General features: G+C 42.3%; 1 protein-coding gene across 1 annotated transcript in view; it reads right to left on the bottom strand.

Annotated features, from left to right (window-relative positions):
* Window positions 1-20,558, bottom strand: part of HCN4 (hyperpolarization activated cyclic nucleotide gated potassium channel 4) — a 66,891-nt gene extending 46,333 nt beyond the window's left edge. Inside the window, exon 1 of the mRNA XM_069071521.1 lies at window positions 20,162-20,558. Within this exon, the coding sequence (XP_068927622.1) occupies window positions 20,162-20,554 (393 nt within the window). The 5' untranslated portion in view covers window positions 20,555-20,558. The remainder of the gene's footprint in view (window positions 1-20,161) is intronic.
* Window positions 20,559-26,544: the final 5,986 nt, after the last annotated feature.

The raw sequence follows: 26,544 nt of genomic DNA, 5'->3' as shown, positions 1-26,544 counted from the left end.
GACTCCAGGGCCAGTACTTTATCTACTGCACCAAGTACTGAACACATAATAAGGACTAAAGCAAAACAACTACTGATTGTGAAGGCATCAGAGTATCATAGATTTGAGGACTGGAAGAGACCTTGGAGACCATTAAGTCCAATTTCCTGGGTTTACAGAGGAGGAAACTGAAGCCTGGAGGGGTCAGGGGGCCTTCTCAAGGTCACACAAATAAAAAATCACAGAACCAGGATTTGAACCCAGATCCAGGGTCCCCCCCCCCATACCATGGTACCTCTTGATATACTGGTATTGCTGATAGTTGTGAAGGTCATAACAAGGAGCACAGAATTTTCTAGATGTAAGAGACATTTAGTTCATTCAGTCCAACCTTTTCATTTTCTAGATAAGGAAACTGAGTCTTAGATGGGAGAATAGACTGAACTATGGACAAGAAGATGGTAAGTGGCTGAGCCAGAATTTGAACTCGGGGCTTCTGAATCCAAACCCAGTGTTTCTTTGTTGACAGAGATGATGATGGTAATAAGGATCATGATGCTTATTCAACAAATTCAATTTATAAAAGATGGAAGCACTAGGCATGAAGTAGCCACTGTGCTCAAGGAGTTTCCATTCTACTGGAGCGACATAATAGGTAACCAGGATGATCAAATACAAGGTAATTTGAGAAGGGAAAGAATCCTAACAATGAAGGGGATCAGAAAAAGTTTCCAATGGGATGAAGCACATAAGATGAGCCCGGAAGGAAGCCAGGGATTCTGGGATGTGGAGGTGCAAAGGGAGTGCATCCTAGGCAAGGGAGAGTGGAGTGAAGGAGAGAAGAAATAGCTTGTGCACAAACACAGTGGCAGGAAATGGGATCCTAAGTCCAGAGAATAGCAAGTAGGTCATTTTGGTGGAATTCAGAGGGCAAGAAAGGGGAATAACATGTAATTGACCTAGAAAGGTAGGCTGGAACAAGATTTTAAATACCAACCTAAGGGACTTGGAGTATAACCTAGGGGCAATAGGGAGCCCCAGAAGGCTCTTAAGCAAGGGAAAGAGACATTCTCACTCATGCTCAAGGGAGACTATTTTGGGCAGCTGTGTAGATAGGAGAAGGGAGATGGGCAGCTAGGCAGCACAATGGCTAGAGCACAAACCCGGAGTCAGAAAAGACTTGACTTCAAATCTAGCTTTCTCTACTTACTAGGTATGTGACCCTAGGCAAGTCATTTAACCTGTTTGCCTCAGTTTCCTCAACTGTAAAATGAGAATGATATAGCAACTATTTCACAAGATTATTGTGAGAATCACAGGGATGATATTTGTAAAGCACTTACCCTGTACCTGGTGAATAGTAGGTGCTTAAGAAATGCTTACTCCCTTCCCTAATTAAGAGGCTATTGCAAGGATCCAAACAGGAGGTGGCTAGGGGCCAAGTATGTAAAGAGAAAGGACAGAGAGAGTTGTGCTGGTGGTAAAGTTGAAAAGATTTGAAAACTCATTGGATATAGGGGCTGAGGGAGGGGGAAGAGTCCAGGATGATGCCAAGGTTTCAAATCAGGGTGACTGGAAAGTTAGCAGTGCCCTTGAGGGCTACAGAGGACAGTCAGGGGAAGATGGTAGACTGGACACTTTCCCCAGTCCCTACTAATTCTGAGCCCTTCCCTCCCCAAGGGGATTTGTGTCCCAGCTACAGGTCAATTACAGCAAATCCATAGAATAATAAAGGAAAGAACCCTGAGGAGGTAAAAATCTTTACATATCGACAAAGGAAAGTGAGGCAGACAAAGGCCAAATGAGCTGCCAAGGATCACTCAAGTGAGTGTCTGAGAAGGGATTTAACTCATGTCTCCTAGCTTCCCAGTCCAGTGCTCTACCTAGAGTGACACCTGAGGTCAAGCCTGGTTCCATAAAGGAACATGGTCAGTGAAGCCTAAGCCTAGTAGCTTAGGAAGAAGAGGAGGCAGCTTTACAGGAAGTGTGAGGACAGAAAGTAGGGAAAGTTTACCAACCAGTACAAGGGGGAGGGACCGAAAAAATAAGTGATGGGGACATATTAGGGGAAAGGGATAAATACTAAAGATTTCAAGATGAATAAAATTCACTAAAAATTCAGAGCACAAGCAGACAAACCAACAGAGAAGATCCTAAAGCTAGAAGGATGAGTACTAAATCCCCAAAGAGATCAGAAAGCTCTCTTAACAAATATTATGAAACAAAAGAAAATTGAACCAATGTCTGAAAAAACACAGAATTCTGTAGAATTCCAGGAGAGAATGAAAAAAACAAGAAATTTCAGAATGGTTCAAAATAGAAAGAAATTCATAAGAGAAGAAATTAGGAATAAATATATGTCAGAATTTATGATTCTCAAAACAGAAATAAAAAAACTCAATTAGAAATCAGGGGAAAAATAATTGATGACACAGAAAGACTTTCTCCCCAGATGCAAAAGAGATTAACAAATTTGGATTATAAAAATACTAAGTAAGGGATGGCTAGGTGGCACAGTGAATAGAGCACTGGCCCTGGAGTCAGGAGGACCTGAGTTCAAATTCGGCCTCAGACACACACACAAAAAAACTAGCCATGTGACCTTAGGCAAGTCACTTAACCTCAATTGCCCCCCAAAAAGCAAAAAATAAAAATTTTTTAACTAAGTGGAGGAAAACCTGGAAGAGAAGAAAAAGGAAACAAAAACATCATGTTCATACAAGCCAAAGGCATTGACCTTGAAGACTGAATGTGTAAAAATCAGTCACCAATAAATATTTATTAAGCTTCTATAATATGTCAGCCATTATACTAAGCACTGGGGATACAAAAAGAGGCAAAAAAAAATCAAAACCCATTGCCTGCCTTCAAAGAGCCCACAGTTTAATGTGGGAGACAAGCAAACACATACTAACAAGTTATATATGGGATAAATAGGAAATATAGGAAATGAATAGGAGGGAAGGCACTAGAATTAAGAGGGGTTGAGAAAGACTTCCTGTAAAAAATGGGATTTTAGTGAGGAGGTAGAGATTAGGAAGGAGAAGATTTCAGACCTGGGGGACAACCAGGGAAAATACCTGGAGTCAAGTGATGGAGGGTCTTCTTTGTGGAATAGCCAGGAGGTAAATGTTACTGGCTGGCAGTAAGGTGTAGGAAGACTAGAAAGGTGGGAGAGGGTTAGGCTATGAAAGGCTTTGAAGGTCAAACAGAGTATTTTGTATTTGATCCTGGAGGCAATGGGGAGCCAGTGAAGTTTAATGAATAGGGGGATGACATGATCAGACCTGCATTTTAGGAGAATCACTATCGGCTGAATGGAGGATGGATTGGAGTGGGGAAGAGAATTGAGGCAGGCAGAACCAGGCTTAATCAGGCCATTATAGTAGTTCAGGTGTGAGGTAATGGGGGTCTGCATCAGAGGGGTATCAGTGTCAGAGAAGAGAAAGGGGTATATTTAAGAGATATTACTAAGGTGAAATCAGCAGGCCTTGGCAACAGATTGGATAGGGGAAGTGAGAGTGAGGAGTGCAGGATATGGAGAGAAGGAGTGAGAGAAAGTGAGGCTCCCAGGTTATGAGGCTCCAGGATGGCTCCCAGGTTATGAGCCTGAGGGACTAGAGCACAGCCTAGGAGAAAACTGGGAATATGAAAAGAGGCTGGGCTTTGAAAAGCTTTGAACACTAAACAAGAGTTTATACTTGCTCTTGGATGTATGTCATAGAGAGCTACAAGAGCTCCTTGAGTCAGGAGGTGACATGATCAGATATATGCATCGGGAACTGATGGGCAGGAGCATGGAGAGACTTGAGGAAAGGAGACCAGGTGGATGGCTATTACAGCAATTGACATGAGAGGTGATAGGGGCCAGAACTAAGATGGTGACTGAATATGGAGAAAGAAGGAAACATATATAAGAGGTGTTGTGAGGGAGTTTTGGAAGTAGATTGGATTTGTAAGGTTAATGAGAGTAAGGAGTCAAGTAAGAAAATGTCTCAAGCCTGGATCACTGGTAGAATTGTGGTGCCCTGAATAATCATAGGGAAGTTTATAAGAGGAAAAATTTTATGGGGAAAGATAATGGATTCTGCTATGGACTCATTAAATTTGAAATGCCTATGAGACATCTAAATAGAGATGTCCAAAAAGCAGTTGATTATGAGGGATGGGAACTCAGGAGAGAGACTAGGGCTGGAACTCTAGATCTGGGAATCATCTTTATAAAAATGACCATTATACCCATTGGAACTGATGAGACCACTAAAAAAGATAGTATAGATTTACAGAGATAGTGAAGAGGGCCCAGTGCAGAGCCTTGGTGGGGATGGGGGGGTGGGGAGAGGAGAAACCCATAGTTACTGGGCATGACTGGATGAAGAACCATCAAAGTAAGCTGAAGAATAGTCTGATAGGTGGGTGAACCAGAAGAGAAGACATTCAAAAAAACCTATAAAGGACAAGAGTTTCCAGGAGGAAAATGGTGATCAACAGTGTCAAATATTGCAAAGAGATTAAGAAGGATCAGGTCTGATAAAAGGCCATTGGATTTGCCAGTGAGATGAAAAGAAATAAAGGCACTGGAATGTGGACAGCTTTCTGAAGAAATTTAGCCATTACGGGGGAGGGAGCAGCAGGACCTAATGAAGGTTAAGAATGAGGGAGATATAGGCATGTATGTAGAAGGTAGAAAAGGAGACAAAGGGTAAGGATATAATGAAAATAAGAAACAGAATGGGGATGACGATGATGGTGCAATTTGCTGAAGTCAGGAGGATTGGGATCAAGGTAAACGTAGAGGTATTGGCTTTGGTAAGGATAAGGGCCATCTCCTTATCAAGACTGAAGTGAAGTGGTGTGGGGGGAGGTGTTTGAAGGATATGAGATGAAAAGGAGAGGAGAAGGGAGCCTCAATATTTTTTTAGTGACCTTAACTGGGAAGGTATGGGTAAAGGGTACCCATAGGAAAGACTTGAGAAGAGATAAGAAGGTTTGGAACAACAAATCAATGAATATTTCTCTTGCAGCAGTGACAGTCCAGTTTAAATAGCTAACGATTTTGTAGTGGACTCAGTAATCAGAGTTTCATGTTCTTCTCCTGGCCCATTCATCAGCATATGAATAGGAGGGAAGGAGGCAGATAGTGGGATAATCTAAGGTTGAGGTTTCGATTACATTGTAATCAAATTATGTGAAATACAAGTTAATTTTAATTACATGAAAATAAAAAGCTTTTGCATAAATGAAGTTAATAGCACTAGCATAAGAAGAAAATCGCCCAGTTGGGGGTAAATCTTTGTATCATGTATCTCTGATGAGGGTCTGATATCCAAAATATATAGTCAACTAACAGAAATAAACCAAAATCCATTCTTCAATAGATCAGAGGATATGGACAGTTCTCAAAAGAAGAAAGGTACACTATTAACAACTACATGGAGTGCTCCAAATCACTCATTCAAAAAATGCTAATCAAAACAGCCCTGAGGTTTCACCTTCCACTCAGAAAATAGGCACACACACACAAAAAAATGAGAATAGTTAATATTGGAGGTGTAGAAAGCTAAGCATCCTAAAGCATTATTGGTAGAGCTGTGAATTTTTCCAACCATTCTGGAAAGGACTTTAGAATCATGCACAAGGAGGGATTAAAATGTCCATACTCTCTGACACAGAGATTTCACTGCCAAATATATACCCCCCCAATACAACAAAAAGAAAGCATAACTTTTTATGGCAGAAAAGACTTAGAATATGAGCATAATCCTAAAGGTTACAAAATGGCTAAACAAGTATAGTATATTAACGTAATATAATATTACTGTACTTTAAGAAATTTTAAATATGATCACTACAGAGAAGTACAGACTTACAAGAACTGATGCAGAGTAAAATAAGAGCCAAAAATACAAATTATTAGCAACCATATAAATAAAGAGAACAACCACTAGAAAATGATCAAAAGTGAATGTTAATGGCCCCAAAGAAGTGATATGAGAAGTCCATTTTACCCCTCTCCTTTACAGAGGCAGGAGGTCCACAGGTGTAGATTACTGTATATATTTTTACTTTTTTTTGATGTATTGATCAATTTGGTAATTGTTTTTCCTATTCTTTCACTTTCTCTTTTCTCCCCTCTAATCATATTATCAGATGGCACTCTGGTGACAGAGGGATGCTTGGGAAAAACATGGCAATGTAAGAACAAAAGATAACTGTAAAAATTTATTTTGAAAAAGAAACAGAAAAATACAGAGAAACAGAGGAAGACATGAATGGAGGAGAAGTGAAGTATGCAGAACCTGGAAAAACACACAATAACTACAATAATCTAAGTGGAAAGAACAGCAGCAACAACAATTTAAATGTTTTACAACTATAATGACCAAGCCTGGCCTCCAAAAGCGATATGAGAAAAAACTTCCCCCACCTCTTTTCAAAGAGGGAAAGTCATGGGTATGGAATACTACATGTAAGAGTAGACTTATTTTGATATGATGGTTATTTTTTGCTGATTTCTTCTTTCTTCTTCTTTTTTTTTTAAAGCAATCGGGGTTTAGTAACTTGCTCAAGGTTACATGGCCAGGTGTTTCTGGGTGGGTGCTATGTGTCTGAGCCTGGGATTCGATCTCCAGGTCTTCCCGACACTGGAGCCAGTGCTCTTACTTGCTGTGTTACTTGGCCACACCTTCTTCTTTCTCCTTTTCTCTTCTGCATAATAAGGGATATCTGGGAGGGAGAAAAGGAGGCACAGTAGGAAATAAAGTTTTGTAAAAACATATAGATAAAATTTCATTTAAAAATAGGTATAGGAAAACTTAAGAAAAAGGTGTTCATAAAAGGGAAGATGAAGAATTCTATTAAGGACATGTTAAGTTTCAAATGCCCATCCAGTAGGCAGCTGGCAATGGGGACTGAAGCTCAGGAAAGAGATGAGGGTTAGAGATATTGATTTGCAAGTCATCTGCTTAGAGATGATATTTAAACCTCTGGGAGCTGATGAGATCATTGAGAAAGAGTTTATACAGGGAAGAAAGAAGGCCTAGGGACATAGCTGTTTGGTACTCCCACACTTAAAGACTGAGACATTGATAATGATCCATCTTGGTCAACTGAGAAGTATTCAGACAGGTATAAGAAGAAAGCAGTGTTACAGAATTCAAGAGCCCATTAAATATCCAAGAGGAAGGCATGATCAATAGTGTCAAAGCTGTGGAGAAGTCAAGTAGGATTGGGGCTGAGAAAAATCCATGGGATTTAGCACTTGAGTGGTTGGTAACTTTGGAGAGTGCAGTTTCAGTGAAGTGCTCACATACCAGACTACAAGGGATTGAGGAGTGGGAGGTGAGATGATGGAGATAAGTGCAGATGACTCTTCTAGGAGTTTTGAGGAGTTTATGAAAAAGAAAAGGAAAAGGTAAAAGCTTGAGGGGATAGCATGAGTAAGTGAATTTTTTTTTAAGAATGGGTGACCCCTGGTCTTGTTTGTAGGTGTCAAGGCAGGAAGGAGCCAGATGAGAGAGAACAAAGGAGGAGACAAATATCCAGATGAGTTAAAGGTGACAGTCTTGTGCTAGGTAGGGCAGCTAGGTGGTGCAGTGGATAGAGCACTGGACTTGGAATCAGAAAGACTCATCTTCACGAGTTCAAATCCAGCCTCAGATGCTCATTAGCTGTGTAACTCTGGGCAGGTCTCTTAACCCTGTTTGTCTCAGTTTCCTCATCTGAAAAATGATCTGGAGAAGGAAATGGAAAACCATTCCAGTATCTTTGCCAAGAAAATGAGATCAAGGAGAGTCAGGTATGATGGAAAAATGATTGATGAATCACAGCAACATTGTTCTAGGTGCCAGATAGACAAAGAAAGAAAAAACACAGTCCCTGCCCACAAGGAGGTCACCTTTTATTGGGGTAGACAACATACAAAAAGGTGCATGTAAGGGGTGATGAAGGTGCTGAGAGTCATTGATTATGATGATACTGACACTGATCAAGGTGAGGGTGATAATGGTGAGCCTGAACGTCATAGTGAGACAGAGACAGCCTTGGGTTATCAATTCCTGGGAAGGACAAAGACAGGGCTGATGTGAACTTAGGAAGAATGTGTCTCTGGTGGGGTTGACCAGAAGATGCTCACAGCAATCCCCTAACAGAATGACAGGCACCGTTGCCGAGTGCTTGGCTCCTTGTTGCCAGGAGAAGATGCAAACCCTCAGGCAATGCCCCCTGTGGACCCAGGCACCAGAAGGCTTGTGTGTCAGCTGTACTTGGCAAATATTTGCCCTACTCTTTATACTTCATTAAAACCTGCTTTTTATGGTGGTGGCTGAGATAGGAGACATCTCTCTGATTGGCTAGAAACAGAATTTCATGCCCAGCACAGCAAGATTACTTCTAGGGGAGGACCTTGGCCCCCTCATGGCCCTTACCACCCTCCTATTGGACATCTGGACCTCTGGCCATGTCCAGCCCCAGAAGCATTTTGGTGTCTACCCACAGAAACAATGGCAATTTTCAAAGAGGTATCTCTAGGCTGGGCGTCCAGAAAACTTCTTAAGAAGTAGACCCATCCCAAAGAGTTTAGAAATAACTTCCATAGAAACAACGTTCCATTTCATTGGAGGGCTTCAAGCAAACGCTATGTGTCCACTTGGGAGGAGTAGTGTGGAGGGAAATCATGCCTGTTCTCTTCAAGCCCAGCTTCGGCTTTGAAGATCATTGTTTAGTTATACCCATTCCCTTCCCCTCTGCAATCCCAACTTCAGACAGAGGGCTGGAGTTCCTGGTGCCTGGATGGTCCTAAGCCAACTCTCTAGAGACAGCAACTCCTATTCCCCAGGACCTACTTTGACTTAATTGGCAAGTAGTAATAACAAGATCTCACATTTTATAGAGGGCTTTTCACAAAATCCCAGTGAGGTAGAATGAATGCTATTAAGCTCCATTTTACAGATGAGGAAACCAAGATATGAAAAAGTTAAGAGACTTGCCCAAGGTTGATCCAAAAGGGCTGAAGTCAGGATTGCATGAGGCTTTTGGATGCCAAGCCCAGAACTCTTTCTACTATAACCCACTGCTAAGGCAATGAGGAAGAGGCTTGTTTTTAGAACTAAACTTCTGTATTAAACAGAGCACTTTCAAGAAATGAGTGGCAAACTCATATCCCCGAAAGTAGCTTGGAGATGGAAGGTCCCATCTAAGTCCCAGGATTTAGTCTCAGGCTGGTCGAAATGCTGCCTTCTGGGCTGGGGTAGGGGAGGACGACAGGCTGGGATATAGCCACAGCATGCTAAGCAGGGCAGTGAAGGAACTGGGGACCATGGTGTATCAGCAGAAGTGACTAGTAGTGTTTGGCTAAGAGAGGAGAAAACAGGGCAGGCATGATAGGTGCCTCCAAGCATCTGAAGACTTGTTACATGGAAGGAGGATCAGACTCATTCAATTTGACTCCAAAAGGTAGGATGAGGAACATTGTGGCAAGTTAAAGGAATGCCCATTTCAGTATGGCCAAAAAGATGATATATATGGTAAAGATGATATAGCCAATGGAAAGAGGAATGAATTGCCTCAATGAGTACACAATTCCTGTCACTGAAGGTCTTCACACAGAGGCTACACAACAACCTGATGACAATATTATGGAGGAGAGTCATAGTCAGATACAGGGTTGAGGCCCCTTCCAACTTTTGGAGGCTTTGATTATACTTTGCCTCCTTCCCACTAGCTCTGCCTCCTAGAGATGTCCAGTGAGCACGTCGAGGGCAGGGACGTTTGTGTGTATCACCCAGTGGTAGAGTGGCATTGTGGATAGAGAGCCAGCCTTGACCCTGAGTTCAAATCCTGTCTCTGATACATATTGTCTATGTGAACTGGGGCAAGATACCTAAAGCTCTCAGTGCCCCCTGAAGCTCCCGGCATCCCTCTAAGACTTAACTGTGGAGAAGATGCCAACTAGCACTGATGGAGGAAGTCCCTCACTGGGAGCTCCCCACACCAATAAAATCACAAGTTTGATATAAAAAACCCCTAGTGTCTGGCAAATAGCAGACATGTGATACACATTTGTTGAATTCAATCATATAGAGTGTTAGCAAGTCCTGGAAACCCCTCCCCAAGGAGCCCGAAATTTCAGTTCCTAGTCCTCAAAGACTTGTTTGGAATCATGGATCTTTGCTGCTGGTACTGGGGGAGGGGAGGGGAGAGGGAGCCTTTCAGTTTTGTCATCTCCAGGACCTGGCATGTAGTAGCCATGTCATAAAGGTTTATTGACTGATTGATTGCATCTTCTGATGAGGGTCAACTGACTGTTCTGAGAGAGAGGACCAGCCCAGAGACTGGATAGACAAGTATCCATTCCTGAGGGACAGAACAATCGTCAATTCAAGTTCCTCTTCTCACCACACATAAGATCCCTTCACTTACTCAGCAGAGATGAGCCACTACTGATTGACAAAAATCGGAAGACTTTAGAGATGCAATGGTAAGCAACCTAGAAATCAGGCCCATCCTTTCAATTAATCCAGGAGATAACTGAAGTGATGAGGGGACAGCATTGGCCCAAAGCCTCAGTGGCAGAGCCTGGACTAGCCTCAGGCCTGCTGACTCCCCGTGTAAGGACCTCTTCCACTATACCACAAGGAAGAAGGAGAGGAGAAGTCTAACAGCCACCTGCTGGGGACGGGGGCAGGGCAGCAGGAGCTTCCAAAGGGGGACAATTGGCAGCTTCCATTAATAGCCTCTAACAAGCTCACACCCTTGGAGGGAGGAAAGGGAACTTTGCCGGGGATAGGCAGTGAAGAAAAGAAGCTGACCTAGATCACTCCAGGACAAAGACAGGGAGGCAAGTGCTATCCCAGACTCCATCCTCCGCCCACTCCTACCCCATGTCACATGACTCCAGAGCATCCCGAGCATGGAGAGCTTGCCAATACAGAGGGAGTGCAAGAAGCAGGGAGGAGAGGGGAGATGAGGGCACCTGAGGAGGGGAGGGAAAAGGAGGGAGAAGCATTCAATGATTCCCTGCTACTCAAGAGACCCTGAGTTCTGGGGTAGCTCAGGTGCCCTGGAATTCCCAAAGAGGTAACCCCTTCAGCTCAGGAGAAGTACTAGTAAAAGCAGAAGTCAAAGGCCTGAGGCTGGGGGTCCTGTGGAATGTCCAGTGCCAGATGTGAACTTGAAGGACAAAAGAAAGGACCCCCTATCTCCAAATCTTGCTCCCCAATGACAACCATGACACCCAAAATTCCATCATTAGAAATTAATTTCTTTGGTTCTTGAAGAAATTTTAGTCTCCAAGAGTCCTTTGTGATCAAATAAATACTCCTGGGACAAGTCTCACCTGTTATTCTTAGCCAGTAACACATGAGAAGGCAGAGCTGCCCACACCTGTGCTATTACAATAGCCTGCTGGTGGGTCTGCCTGCTACAGAGCTCTCCCTACCCCACCCCATCCTCTGGTCACTCACCAGAGCACAGATTTTTTTGTGTTATCCCCCTACTCAGTAAACCACAGCAGTCCCTTATCACCTCTAGGATCAAATACAAAACCGTCTGGTTAGCATTCAAAGCCCTTCTTAACCTAGGCTCTCAGATCTGTCCAATCTTCTCAGACCATAACACACTACACATTACACACACACACACACACACACACACACACACACACACTACACACACAGAGTACCCCCCCACTACAGACACACACTATACACTATACCCTATACACACATACACTGCCCCCCACTACAGACACACTAGACACACATTGTAAACTACACACACACTACCCCCCACTACAGACACACCACACACACACTATCCCCACTATAGACACACACACTACACAGTACACACACACATACTACCTCCACTACAGACACACATGCTACACACTATACACACATACACTACCCCCCCACTACAGACACAAACTGTACACTATACTACACACACACACACACACACACCACTTCCATCTACTCTGATCCAGTGACACAGGTTTCCTTGCTTCTCTGGCTGTCCCTCCTTCCATCCCTTCTCATCCTACCTACTAGCTTCCCTGGCTTCCTTCAAGGAGCTGTCTTCTTCAAGAAGTCTTTCCCAGCCCCTCTTAATTCTAGTGCTCTCCTTGGTGTAATTATTTCCTATTTATACTGAAAGTACCAAAAAACACTGAACACTGTCTACAGTTTGCTGGCCAGATCTGTTTGCTCATTGTCTCCCACATTAGACTGTGAGCTGCCTTTTGTCTCTGTATCCTGGTGCTTAGCATAGTGTCTGGCACATAGTAGGTGATTAATAAATATTTATTGACTGCCTGACTATGCTCTCTAGGACTATACATTGCAGAAAAGTTGCAAAATTATATCTGGGAAGAGAGTTTTCTCACCCGGAGTTCCCTATACCCATGAAACCACAGGTCTTCATTCTCTGTACATTGCCACAAAAAAGGCTGCATTTATATGTTACTTGAAGTGCTTTTACATACATTATCACAGAATTTTGAGAAGAATAGTGTAGTGCAGAGGAAGCTGCCTTCAAAGTCAGAAGATCTGGGTTCAACTCCTACCCTGGGCATAGACTGGCTGTGTGACCCTGGGCAAGTCACTTAATTCCTCAATGCAGTAGGCTACTTTCAAAGACTAAAAGTTTACAGATCTGCATCGCTGATCTGCATTGAGGGAGTTTTTTCCCAGGAAGCTCCCTAAACCAGTGAAATCATAACTAAAAAAGTCATAGAATGTTAGAAGAGATGAGGTGGCTAGGTGGTACAGTGAATAGATCTCTGGCCCTGGAGTCAGGAGGACCTGAGTTCAAATCTGGCCTCAGACACTTAACACAAAAACTAGCTATGTGACCTTGGGCAAGTCACTTAACCCCAATTGCCCTACCTTCCCCCCTCCAAAAGGCAAACATTTTAAAAAAAATAAAAGAAAGATCTTAGAGATCCTGTATAGCAAAGGAAACTGAGTCAAGGACTCATCCAAGATCACACAATCAATAAATAGATATTATCAGCAAAACCAGTGGCAGGTTGTAGACGAGGGTGTCTGGGAACCCAGGTGTTCAGGGAGGAGAGGGAAGAAGCCCTACACAAACTGAGCTGAGGCTGTCCATTGCAGGGCTGAAGTTAGAGGAGAGGCCCCAGTGGTAACAGGGAGTGGGGGAGAGGAAGCCCTTCCTTCATCCCCGAGGGCCAGCAGCAGAGCTCAGAGAGACGCTAGCACTAATCGTGGAAGCATCAGCATCAATTGGCCATCACCCAGCAGAGCACGAGGTGACAAAGAACTCTGTGAAGAGCAATCCAGGCTCAGGCAATGTAATTTCTGCCGAGGAAAGAGTGGCTGGCCGCTGTGGAGATAAGGGAGAGGCAATAGATGTAATCACCAGGACTCCAGTGAGCTGTCAATCCCTGGCCACGTAAGAGCCTCCAAAACAGGCAGAAACTCCACGGAGAGCTTAGGCCCATCGCAGAAGGGGAGGACACAACTGGCCTGCCTAGAAGGGCTCAGAGCCCCCTCGAGAACCACAAGGAGAGGCTCCCCACCAGCCTCACAGAATCATAGACCCACCAAAAATTCCAACTGGAAGAGACAAGAAGCAGGGTGGCATGGTGGTTAGAGTGAGTGCCAATCACACTCTTAGGAAGATGTCCCTTGTTTTACGTCTTACTTGACATTTGTAATCAGAAAGTTGTCAAATATCTTTGCCTTTCACAAGGAATCTGCTGATTTTGACATGCATGAGAACTATCCTATTGGAGAAGAGCCTCTAAGGGACCTGTTTTTCCTACAAAATCAAATGTTTTTTTTATTAATCAATAAACAATGAGTGCAGCTTAATCCTGCAACCTCTCTATCTTTCAGTATCCTATGGCCAATCATTTGTGAAAGGCTGCACTCTCCTTTTGTCCACCTTTATTGAGGATACCCTCAATGCATGTGCAGATTTTTCTCAAAATTTTTACAGAGATTAGAAAGTGGAAATTTGGGGCAATAGTTATTGTGATTCTTCCAGTCACTTTTTTTTTAGCATAATAATGAGATCTAAGATAAGGCTAAGTTCTAAGCTTCCTCTCTCCTGCCTCTACTTCCTGTATAAGCAACATCAGGAGCCCCAAAGTGATGACTCCACAGCTATTGATGAAAAAAAAAAGTTATATGAATCCTTAGAGATTGTTCCCATTTTCTGCCTGTCAGCTCTTCTTCAAGTTTAAATGCCCCTCAGAAAATTTTGATGAGATAGATCTCTCAGCAAGTTTTCTGCAAACTTGAATGCTAATATATTTATTAGGTATTTCTTTGTTCAGCCATTTCAGTTGTGTCTGATTCTTTGAGACCTCTTTTGGGGTTTTCTTGGAAAAGATAGTGGAGTGGTTTGCCATTTCTTTCTCCAGTTCATTTTACAGATGAGGAAACTGAGGCAAACAGGGTAAAGTGACTTGCCCAGGGCCAAACAGCTAGTAAGTGTCTGAGGCCATATTTGAACTCTGGTTTTTCTGAAACTAGGGCCAGAATTCTATCCACTGTTGCACCTATTAAGTGCTTACTATGGGACAGCCACTGTGCTCAGCACTGGAAATATAAATGCAATCAGGAAAAATAATCCCTTCCCTTAAGAAGGGAATATATGTTTTAAGGGAAAAAAGACAATATATAAAAGGGAAGTCAGTAAGTATCTAGCAGTATAATTGGAAGTTTGCTAGGAAAGAGGAGGAGTTCTAGGCAAGGTGAGGTGTCACTCAAAGCCCAGTGTCTCATGGGAAAGGTCCAAGTTTGGTGAAAGGTGGATGAGGATGAAGATGATGGCTGGAAAGCAGGGGGTAATTTAGGAACTACTTGGACACTGCTTCTCGCTGTTTAATAAAGCAATAATCTCCCACCATTACTGTCCATGAAATTATACAAATACATTTATATTGCAATCTAATTTATTCTTGCTCTTGGCTGCCATTTGTTAAGGATTTCCTTTGTGAACTGGCTCAGTCAGTTTCCAGGACCTTTGGCCCTCCTCATTTACACCAGACAAATATCCTTAGGAAATGGCGATAATTCCCATTTGTGTTTGTTAATTTATCCATTTCCCAACATCTTGATGGTCAAGTTGTAGTTTCCCTAATTTGCCATTATATCCTCTCATTTTTATTTTTCCCTTTCATTTTGATTTATCTGTGCTTTAACAAGTTGGTGGTGTAGGCAACCGCAGACAACTGGTTTGAAAATCAGTCAGTAACCAGTCACTTCTGTCTGTCAAAACAGAATCGATTTCATCTTTTTGTGATTTTTTTTTAAATTTTGGTGTTTTCAAAATCCAGGACAACCTGACTCTTTTTTAAGAAAAAAAAATCGGGGCGGCTAGGTGGCACAGTGAGTAAAGCACCAGCCACGGAGTCAGGAGGACCCGAGTTCAGTTCCGGCCTCAGACACTTAACACCCACACAAAAATACTAGCCGTGTAACTTTGGGCAAGTTACTTAACCCCAATTGCCCTCCAAAAGGCAAAAAAAAAGAATAAAATCATCATACAAAGCTTCTGGGTAATCTAAGAGTCTTGGGCCTCTTGGCCTCTCTTGTTTCTTACTGCTGAACCATATTTCTCAACTTCTTCTTTTTTTTTTTTTTTGCTATGTCCCCTACGGTCATTTCTACAATGAAGTCACTGAGTATTAAGATATACAATGATTTAATTTGGAGAGTTCTAGTAAGTTCTTCTCCACCATCTAATCCTCTGGGACAGATATTGCTTATCAACTGCAGTTATTTTCATGCTGGTCTTTTTTTGTTGTTTTGCTTGTTATGAGTCCTACAAATACAAGATGACCAAATGTCCCAGGAAATCTTATTTCTTTTTTGCCTTTAGATAAAGCCAACTTAATAAATGTCTTTGTCTCTTCAAGGAGAACCTGGAAGCCATCCTTCCAGTTAGCTGTTGCTTCTTATTTTATCATGGGGTTCTGTTTATGGTGAGAACATCAGCATGGATGGGATTTAGGTCTTATGGCAGTCTGTGACCTCACTGACCATTGGATGAGGACCTCATACTTAAATGGTCTAAAATCCATGACATTCTTAATAAGTTCTTTCCCCCTGCCTACCAACTGGCACAGTCATTGCAGACAAAAAGGGACTACATGGGGACAGAGGTCAGGAAGAACTTCCCAACAATTAGAACAAGAGTCCCTAATCTGGGATACGTGAACTATAAAAATATTTTGATCGCTATATTTAACCTTATTGGCTTTCTTTGTGTGACTATGCACTTTGCGCATTTAAAAACATTATTCTGAGGAGACCAAAGGATTTATCAGACTGCTCAAGGGGCCAATGAAGCAAAAAAGATGACAAACTCTTGAATTAGAACTACCCAGAGGTGAAAAGGGCTGTGTCAGGAAGTAATGAGTTCCCTTTCTCTGGCAGTCTTCAAGAAAAGGTGGGTGACTTGTTGTCAGCTACATTAAAGAGGTATAAGTTGGAACACCTTGTTGCTAAGGCCTTGCTGTCTCTGAGATGCTGTGAAATTATATTCCATATAATATAATTAATGTAATTAATATAATATAATAAACATGACATGATATCATATCATATCTTTCTGTATTATATTCTGTATTTTTCTTTGTTTTATGTGTTGCCCTAAATCAGGATCCATCACCAAGTAACTAGCCCACAGGTAATGCACCACTCCATAGTTAGCCAGGCTTGTCCTGGGATAGTGCTGTCTATCATGGATAGTCTGTCACTGGCCTGTACTTGAAACCTTTCCAATATGGCAGACCTGCCAGAACCTGCCTTCCTGGAATGGACTTCAAGAACCCAAGGTCAGCTCCATGACAGCACAACAGACAGTGCAATAGGACTTTATTGCACAGGTATGTACACATGATCAAATACTATGTTCACATATATGTATGCCCATCTGTGTTAGTACATGTGTATACATACATACATATTGGCTTTCCCTTCTTCATCATCATTTAGTAGACCCAATGGTTGCTTTCACCATGGAGTGTTCACTTCCTACCCTTCCTTCCAAGGCTCCTTTCTTCTTTTCCCTTCTTGGCTGGACATTGAGACCCATCCCCCAATCCCACGTGTGTGGGAGGGAACCCTTGCTCCACTCCAGCCCTCAGGTCCACACATACCCCTTTCTGAGCAGGAGTGGGCTAAGACCCTCTAGTCAAGTTCCTCTCCATCTTGCCGAGCAGATATGGCATCCAACACCACTTGACTGAGCCAGGAGTCACCAACAATGATCCTTCCAGTAAGATGGAGCATTGCTGAGACTTTCTTACCATCTGTGCTGTTTATCATTGTCCTCCAGACTACCCCCCCCCCCCGCCCCACCCCGGCAGTGCTCAACCTTTCAGTGCACTCCAAGAGTGCTGGAGTCTTGCCATCTTCCCCAAAGCTACACCCTCTGGACCTCTGAATTCTTCCATTTTCTCTGAAGCGGAAGTCTCCTACATGTGTCACTCCCCAAGTGGCCTATGAGATCTCCGAGAGCAGGAGCTGTTACTTTTCTATCAGTTTCTCCAGTGTTTAGCACAATGCTTGGCACAGAGAAAGTGCTTAATAAATTGCCTTTTTGTTCCCTCATTTACTCATTCACTCATTCATCCATTAATGCCTCATCTCACAGAGGCAAAAATGTCCTTTTCTACATCAATAACTGGTGTCATCCCATAGGGGCCTGCATCTTCTCTTCACTGAAGCTTAGCCCTCACAGGTACCTCTGAACACACGTTTCCCTCTACCCACTCCCAAAATGTTCCCACATATGAAACAAAAGTCCCAGCTCTACATTAATTCACTGTGAGCCTCCTCTGGAAGGGACAGGAGGGATAAAAGGTAGAAACTGTAGCAGGTCGGATGGGGAGGAAGGTAGAGGCTGCTAGAGGGAGTCAGGGAGCTTTCTCAGAAGGACTTACCAGTTCTTAATGCCAGCTGCTTCGTGAGCTTCCTCTAAATTCAGGGTAACATAATTCACAATCCATGAGAGCACTGTACTCCATTCCCTCTGACCCTTTTTTCCTTATCGAACAAGTAAGACTAATCAATGAAGGAAGGAATTATGGGTGGGGTGAGAGGCACCGATATGCAAGAGAATAGCATGATAAGTGGAAAGATTGCTAAATTTGGAGTCAGTAGACCTTTGTTCAAGTCTGTCACTTACTAGCTGTGTGAATTTGGGCAAATCACTTCATATCTCTGGGCTTCAATCTCATCACCCAAAAATGAAATTAGATCATGTGACCTCTATGGCTTTTTTCTAGCATGAACATTCTGTGAGTCCTTCACCATGTCCTATGAATAATTGGAACCTGAGCCCCTGTCCCCTTGGAGAAGGTACTTGGCCCCATAAAATGTAGGCTCCCTAAGTCCCAACATTCACTATTCACTTATCTGTTGGGGGAAAGCCAAAGGAGAGGAGTGTGTGTGTGTGTTTGTGTGTGTGTGTGTGTGTGTGTGTGTGTGTGTGCAAGAGACATGAACAGATGGAGACACAGAAAGAGACAGAGACAGAAAAAGACAGAGATAGATACAGATAGAAGTGGGGAGTGAGCTAGAGAGACAGGGAAAGAATTAGGAAAGAAAAAAAAAGAAATGGAAGTATAGGATAAGGAATGGAATGCGGGAGAGGGTCCAAAGGATAATGGCAAGGATAGGAATTAGTAATATGGGGTAACAGTGGTGAGGAGGTATGTATACAAGGTGCACAAGGGGTACCACTGTTCCCTTTATGTGATTTGGGGACCCAGTGAAAATGCAAGAATATGCTTCACCATCTAATGTTCTCACAGAGGTAGACAATAACTATTTCTTTACAGCAGAAAATAAGCCATTATGGTCAGTGAGGGCTCAAAGGTGAAGGAAATATGTCTCCAACCTTTGATTCCTTTCTTCCTGGTTTATTCATTTAGCCAGAGGCCTGGGCAGACTGTAGTACACTCCCCCCCCCCCCTTAATTATCGGGAGGATTTTCATGGTTTTAAGGGGAAACAAGAAGCTGCTGGTGCCAAACCCTAAGGGTCAACTTATAAAAAGTAATCAGTCAGGTTCAAGGAAAATCAAGAAAAGGATTGAATGAAGACATCTATATACTTTTCTTTATTCTTCATTTCTTTTAGAAGAGGCAGCTATGTGACATAGTGGATACAATACCTGGAGTCAGGAAGGCCTGGGTTCAAATCCTACCCCAGACATTTGATCTTGGGGAAATCATTTAACTTCTTTCAATCTCAGTTTCCTTACCCATAAAATGGGGATAACAGTCCCTACCTCTCACGGTTGTTGTAAGGATCAAATGAGATTTCATATATATATATATATATATAGTGCTTTGTAAACCACAAAGTGTTATATAATTTCTAGCTAGTCAGATTATTAGTATTTTATAAGTGAGAATGACATGGTACAGTGAAAGAATCATTGGTTTGGGAGTCAGAGTACCTGGCTTCAGATCTGGCCTGTCACTACCTATTGTAAACTTGGGCAAGTCACTTGGCATCACTGAGTCTTAGATTTCTCATTTAGTGTCTAGCACAGAATAAGTGTTTAATAAATGTTTGCTGATTAATCGATCAATTTGTAAAATGAAGGTACTGAATTAGATGGCCTTTAAGGTCCCTTCCACTATGATCCGATGAAAATGAGAAGACCTTGGTCAGTGACTTGTGTGACCCTGGACAAGTCACCTACCCTCAGCTTCTTCAGTTTTAAAATGGAGAAAACAATCTGTTATAAAGATTAAATGAAATAATGACAGTGAAAAGAGGAAATGCAGGCATAATGAATAAAGAGTTGGCCTCAGAGTCAGGAAGATCTGTATTCCAGGTCACATGGCAGACTTATATTGTCTTTTTTTTTTTCATTGTGGGACAGTGATCCACCTTCTTCCTACTTCCTGTGCTAACTGGTGATTGTTAGAGCTGTCCAGAGGAAGGTGCTGAAGATCCTTGCTCTGACACTGAAAGCCAGACTGAAACCTAGTGAGGCCAAGTTACTTGCCCAAGGTTACATAGGTACCCACCTACTCTGACTCCATAGCCAATGAAGGAATGAAAAAAATACCTCTGTATGTCTCATTCTGCTAGTCTAAATTCTCCCACTGTTCCCTTTGCTTATCACACTTTCTTTCTGTTGGCTTGGGATAGCCAAATGGTAGCTTCTTTGGGGCCCTGACTCACCTCCTCCCACTGGTGGATGTAGCGGATGAGGCGGGAGAGGCGCAAGAGGCGAAGGAGGCTCAGAATCTTGGTGAATCGTACAATGCGCAGAGCCCGAGCGGTCTTATAGAACTCAGAGTCTATTCGTGTCTCCACAATGAGGAAGATGTAGTCCACGGGAATGGAGGAGATGAAGTCTACCACAAACCAACTCTTCAGGTATTTCATTTTGATCCTTTGAGGGTCCAATATTATCTCCGTGTTGTCCTCTACAACGATGCCTGTCCGGAAGTTGAGGACAAGGTCAATGAGGAAGAAAGTGTCTGAGACCACATTGAAGACAATCCAGGGTGTGGTATTCTCATCCTTGAAGAAGGTGATGCCCACAGGGATGATAATCAGGTTCCCCACCATGAGAAGCAGCATGGTTAGGTCCCAGTAAAACCTGTGCAGAGAGTGAGAGACAGGTCACTTAGGGAGGGACCCTGAGAGATCAGACAACTAGAGAGAGAAATACAACAAGGCACATTCACCAAAATAAGGACAGAAATAAACATGGAGGAGAAAGAAAAATACCAAGAGAACTATGGGTGATTCATAGAAAAAGAGAGAGAGACACCAACAAAGCCAATGAGAGGAGAAGAGAATCACAGAGGACCTCACCTTGACTGCAGGGATCCTACTCTACCATTTTCTGACATTTTCTTAAATCTTACCCTTCCAGGAGACCTTTCAATTCAATTCAATTTGATTCAATTCAATTTGATTAGATTAGATCCAAAAAAACTTGATAAGTACCTACTCTCAGCAGAGCACTGTGCTAGGCTGGTTGAGATTCCAAGTTTAGATAAGACAAGGCACCTAATTAGGTACAAGTGAGAGGCAGTTTTCCCCCTTAGCCCCATGCTGACAGGACCCCTTCTTGGTTGTGCTTGTTTCTCTACAGAGAGAATTAGTGTGAAAATAAACAAACAGGGGCATCTAGGAGGGAGACCAGGCAATGTGGGAAAATCATCTCACTCCATGAATGTTTTTAGGACAAAATTCCCCCAGGGGATTCCAGGGTTTCCTGATCAGCTTTGCTGAACAATTTGTAGGGTGTCCAATATGGAACACTGTTGATATGTGAATGAATGAATTCCACCCACACCAAGCAATCTATGTTGACTGGGGACTGTGTGCCCAGCCCTGTAATCGGCTCATTTAGAGAGACAAGAGAAGAGGCAGCTCCTGCCCTCCAGGAAAGGGAAGTTGCAGACAAGAAATGATTATAAAATCATATTAAATAGATGACTTAATGGATAGAAAGCTGGTCTCAGAGTTAGGAAGACCCACCTCTGATACATTCAAGACACACCTGATTCAAGAGCCAGCCTTGATACATTTTGGCTGTATGTCCCTGGGAAAATAACTTAAAACTCTCAATTTTCTAGGCAAATTTCTGAAGATTACAAACTGCAGAGAAGGTAGTAACCTACATTGATAGAAAGAGTTCTTTATACCAACAAAATCTGAAGTCCACTCTCCATCCCTTTAAACAGTGACCACTAGAATGAGGGTTTTAAAGTCTGAGAGCTATGGAAGCTGAAGGGGGCAGTGTTCAGTGTGGCTGAGAGATCAGGTGTGATCAGGGAGGGTAGCACTTGAGCTGGCCCTTGAAAGATATAGATCTATGGAGAGGCAGAAGGGACAGGTGAAGACAGACCAGACAAAAGAAACAAAAGCCCTCAGAGCCGAGAATAAGCATGTATTATGCTGGTTGCCAGGAGGCAACAGGCCTGATTCAGATACAGGGTGGGTATGAGGGAAGGAGGTGGTAATGGAGAGCAAACAGAAAAGGATAATGGGGACACTGAGTCCAAAAAGGAGAAAGAAGAGAGCATCCATGGTATTCATTTTGGGGAAGTGGGTAAAAGGCCTGGGCTCCAGAGACCCTTCTCCTCTGTGGAGAGCTATTCCCAGGGTGGGTATCAGTGACACCAACAAGGATATGAGCAGGTGATGGCTCAGGCTGATTATTCCCATTATTGCCCTTGACCACAACTTCAGCACTAAGCTTCTAACCCAAACCACTTCCATGGGTAACCTTGCTATTACACTGCTCCTGGGGCCATCTTTCATATGCACAAGGAGGACTGGCTGCCCAGCTGGGTGGCCACTTCACCTGGAAGGTCTATAAGTACCCTAATCCCAGAACCAACTGGTACTATTACCAGAAAGTCAGGTCAAAGGACAGGGTATTCAAAGGTGCAGGGCTCTCCAATCCCAGAGAAAGGGCTAAGGGCAGGATGTCCATAGGCAGGGACAGGGAAATGAGCAGAGAGGAGGGAGAGCAGGAAGGGGTGAGGGAGAAGGCTGTCTCTGTAAAGTCTATTCGTTCTCCGTTGATACTGCTATGTTTCTGCTGCAAGGAAGTCAGTCAAGGCATGACTGGAGGTCTGGCTATTAGTTAACACCTCATATATCTGAGGTAGATTCTTCCTTAATCAACAGGAATGATACCATGAGTGTATAATCAAGACTCTGGCCTCTCTTTTGTGCTTTTTTTCTCCTGCTTTAAGTGCTCCTTTTGTGCCCTTATCCAGGGTTCTGATTGCTATATTGGCCCTTCCAGTGACTTCCAGTGACACACTTTGAATATACAGTATTAATATTTTCTTTATCACTTTTTTTTTTGCTTTTTGGAGGCGGGAGGGCAAGGCAATTGGGGTTAAGTGACTTGCCCAAGGTCACACTGCTAGTAAGTGTTAAGTATCTGAAGTCAGATTTGAACTCAGGTCCTCCTGACTCCAAGGCCAGTGCTCTATTCACTGTGCCACCTAGCCACCCCACTCTCTATCACTTTCTTAAGTCTGGATAATCAATGAAGCAGGTCTCAATTTGTAGAATTTGCTGATTTCTGAGTTATAAGGACTCACACTGAAAGTTTAATAATGGGCTTCAGTTTGAGCTGGCTCTAATACACCTCAGGATATGGCAATGTTAAAAGTGATGCTGAATAAGCTGAACCATTCAACTTTCACCCCCCCCCCATGTTCTCTTATCAAGGAGACTCTTCTGATTAGGAAGGGCAGCACAAATAAAGTTGAAGGAAAATCCAAATGTAAGATAGGTAAGGACGTGCTAAAAGTTCAATAAGCTTTTACCAGTAAATCAAAGAAACTGCATCCCAGAAAAAACGAAAACATTTGCAAATGTGAACTCTGAACCACTCTCAGTAATCTCTGAAGAATTATGGGGAGTAAGGGAGGTATCCAACTGGATATGCTTCGATTTTCTAAATGGGGGGAAGGGGAATTTCAGAAATTATAGATTGGTGAGTTTGACACTGGTCCCAAGGAAGATTCTAGAAATGATTAAACAGATGGTTTGTGAGCACTTAGGGAGATCAATGGGAGCTAGTATGGGTTAAATTAAAAGTCATGTTCCTTGTCACCACAAAAAAGAACTAAGCTCAAAAAAAGAAGTCATGTCAGATTAATTTTATTTCCTCTGTTGATGGATTAAGTAGCCTAGTAGGTTAGGCAAATGTTACAGACATTGTGTGTCTCACTTTTAGAAAAGCATCTGGCAGAATCACTCTTTTATCAGTCAAGGAGAATGTTTGTTGGAGTAATATGGTGGAGAGTATTGATTCTACAGTCAGAGAACTTGGGCTTAAATCCCAGGTCTTATTCTCACTACCTATGTGAATTTGGGTAATTTCCTTCAATTCCCTGGGCCTCGATTTTCTCATCTGTGAAATGAGGAGCAGGATTAGTTGCTCTCCGTGGTCCCTATCAGATCAAGATATGGAACAATATGTTACTAATGAACCCCTAGTGCATTGCAGTGATCACTGCTGCCATTTCAATGAATTCTATCCTATGAATGATGCTCAGATAGGGAAGGCTGTAACAAAAACTGGTCAACATATTATCTAAACTGCTTGTTAAGTGAGGAACTGATAACGGAGCATATAGTTTCCTCAGTTCGCCTGACTCAGACAAATTTGGATAAGACTGCAGAATCACTGTTTCTGGGGTATCATGGAGCACAGGAGATGTTCCATGGAAGTCAGTCAACAAGGACTTATTAAGCGCTTACTATGTGCCAGGTCTTGTGGTAAGCATGGAGAATATAAAGAAAGGTAAAAATCACAGTCCCTGCCCTCAAGGAGCTCACTGTCTAATGGTGGGAGGGACAAGATGCAAACAATTAAATACACAGTATATATATATATATATATATATATATATATATATATATATATATTCTAAATTGGAGGTAATCTCAGAGGGAAGGCACTAGTAGGTGAGAACAGGGAAAGCTAGGGAAGTAGGTAGTGTAACAGAATGAGAATTGTACCTAGAGTGTGAAGACATGGGTTCAGTCACATCACTATCTGTGTGGCCTTGGGCAAGTCATTAAACTTCTCTGGGGCTTAGTTGCATTACCTATAAAATTAGGGGAATAGACTAAATAACATTTACATTCCTTTCCTGCTCTAAATCTATGCTTTGTGACTGATGACAGTCAGACATATCCACTTTGAAAAGTCCTTCAGACTATTTTAAATTCTATATTCTAATAGAATAAAAATTCCTTCTTGGCAGGAAGCATCTTACTTGATTTGTAAACCAAAGGGGCCTAGGATGATGCCTGGCACATAGTAAGCACTTAATAAATGCTTGCTGATTGATAGAACAGTGAGTTGAATGCTAATCCCTGGTATAAGCCTGGAACAGATTACAAATGGGGTATTTGTGAGCTTTTAGAAATGGAGGCAGTGATCACTGCAATGCACCAGGGGCTCATTACTGACAATTTATTCCATATTAACTTCATTTCTTTAAGTCAGGGAATGTCACAGACATAATATACCCTGATTTCAGCAAAGAATTTGGCAAAAAATCTTTCAAGTACTCTTGTAAAAAAGATGGGAAGTTATGGACTATGTGATTTTATAGTTAACTGAATTCAGAACTGGTAAGACAACTGGACCTAGCAAATGGTTATTAATGGTTTGACATCAACTTACAGAGAGGTCTCTAGTAGAGAGCTATAGGGCTCTGTCCTTGTCCCGTGTCTACTTAACATTTTCATGAATGATTTGGATGATAGTGTAGGTGACAAGTTTTTCAAAGTTGTGGATGAAATAAAGTTGAGTAAAATTGCAAATATGTTGGGCAAAAGAATCAAGGTCTAAAAAGATCTTGATAAGCTAGAAAATGGATTGAATCCAAAAAGATGAAATTTAATCTAATACATCAAAAGATCTGCAATTTGACTGATACGGGTGTTCCCTCTTACTGCTACAGACTGTAATCCCTCCATAACTTAGTAGATGGCTTCTTGAATTGCTACAGCTAAAAGAATTCAAGACCTGATGACCAATTTTTTGAGTCTTAAGCATTTCTGAACTTAGCTATGCCAATCCTCAGAAGAACACTTATAGAGCATTTGCTGTATACCAACCACTTTACAATTATTATCTCATTTGATCCTCACATCATTCCTGGGGGGTAGGTGTTGTTATTTTCCCCATTTACAGATGAGGAAACTGAGGCAAACAGATGTTAAGTGACTTGTCCTGAGTCACACAACTAGTAAAATCTGAGGATGGATTTGGACCCCAGTCTTCCTGACTCTGGGCTCAGCACACTATCTACTACACTATCTAGCTGCCTCTTTCCAGTTTGATAAGAATGTCCACAGCTTAATCTTTCAGAATCCATGCTATGATGAAAGGGGACTTTAGATTAAATTTAATAGGGAGAAATGAAAAGTCTTGAACTTGAGTTAAAGGAAAATCACTTGTATAAATACAAGATGGAAAAGACATATCTAGAAAGCAGGTCAGGTGATAAAGATGTGGGTGTTTCAGAGGACTGAAAGGTCAGTGAATTACCCAGGCAGAAAAGAAAAAAACCTCATATAATCTTAGGTTTCATTAACCTAAGGTTGATGTCTAGAAGAAGGGAGGGAAGAGTTCCCCTGTACTCTGCCTTGGTCAAACCACAGCCATAACATAGTTTTTAGTTTTGCCTGGCACATTTTAAGAGGAGCATTGACAAGGTAGAAAAAAATTCAGAGTAAAGTGACTGAAGGGACTTCATCTTAAGTGAGGATTCATTGAAGAAATCTGGAGTTTTTAGATTAGAAATAAGAAAGTTCAAGACCTCATGATCTGTGCTTTCAAATAATTTAAGGGTGGTCCCAGAGAAGAATCCAACATGTTACATTTGACCCAAGAAGGCAAAACTAAGGTCTATTGGGGTAGAAGAGGCAAAGAAGTAGATTTTAACAACATAAAGAAAGAACCTAATGGTGATAGCTGCCCAGATTTGGAAGGTTCTGGCTGAGTACTAAGGCCATTCCTCATCACTAGAAGTCTTTGAGGTAAAGCTGTATAATCATATGTT

Source organism: Petaurus breviceps, unplaced genomic scaffold, assembly GCF_028583685.1.
Source record: "Petaurus breviceps papuanus isolate PSGF00001 unplaced genomic scaffold, PetGlider_PUasm1.0 90825, whole genome shotgun sequence".
Classification (NCBI taxonomy): Eukaryota; Metazoa; Chordata; class Mammalia; order Diprotodontia; family Petauridae; genus Petaurus; species Petaurus breviceps.
This window is presented reverse-complemented; position numbering and strand designations above follow the sequence as displayed.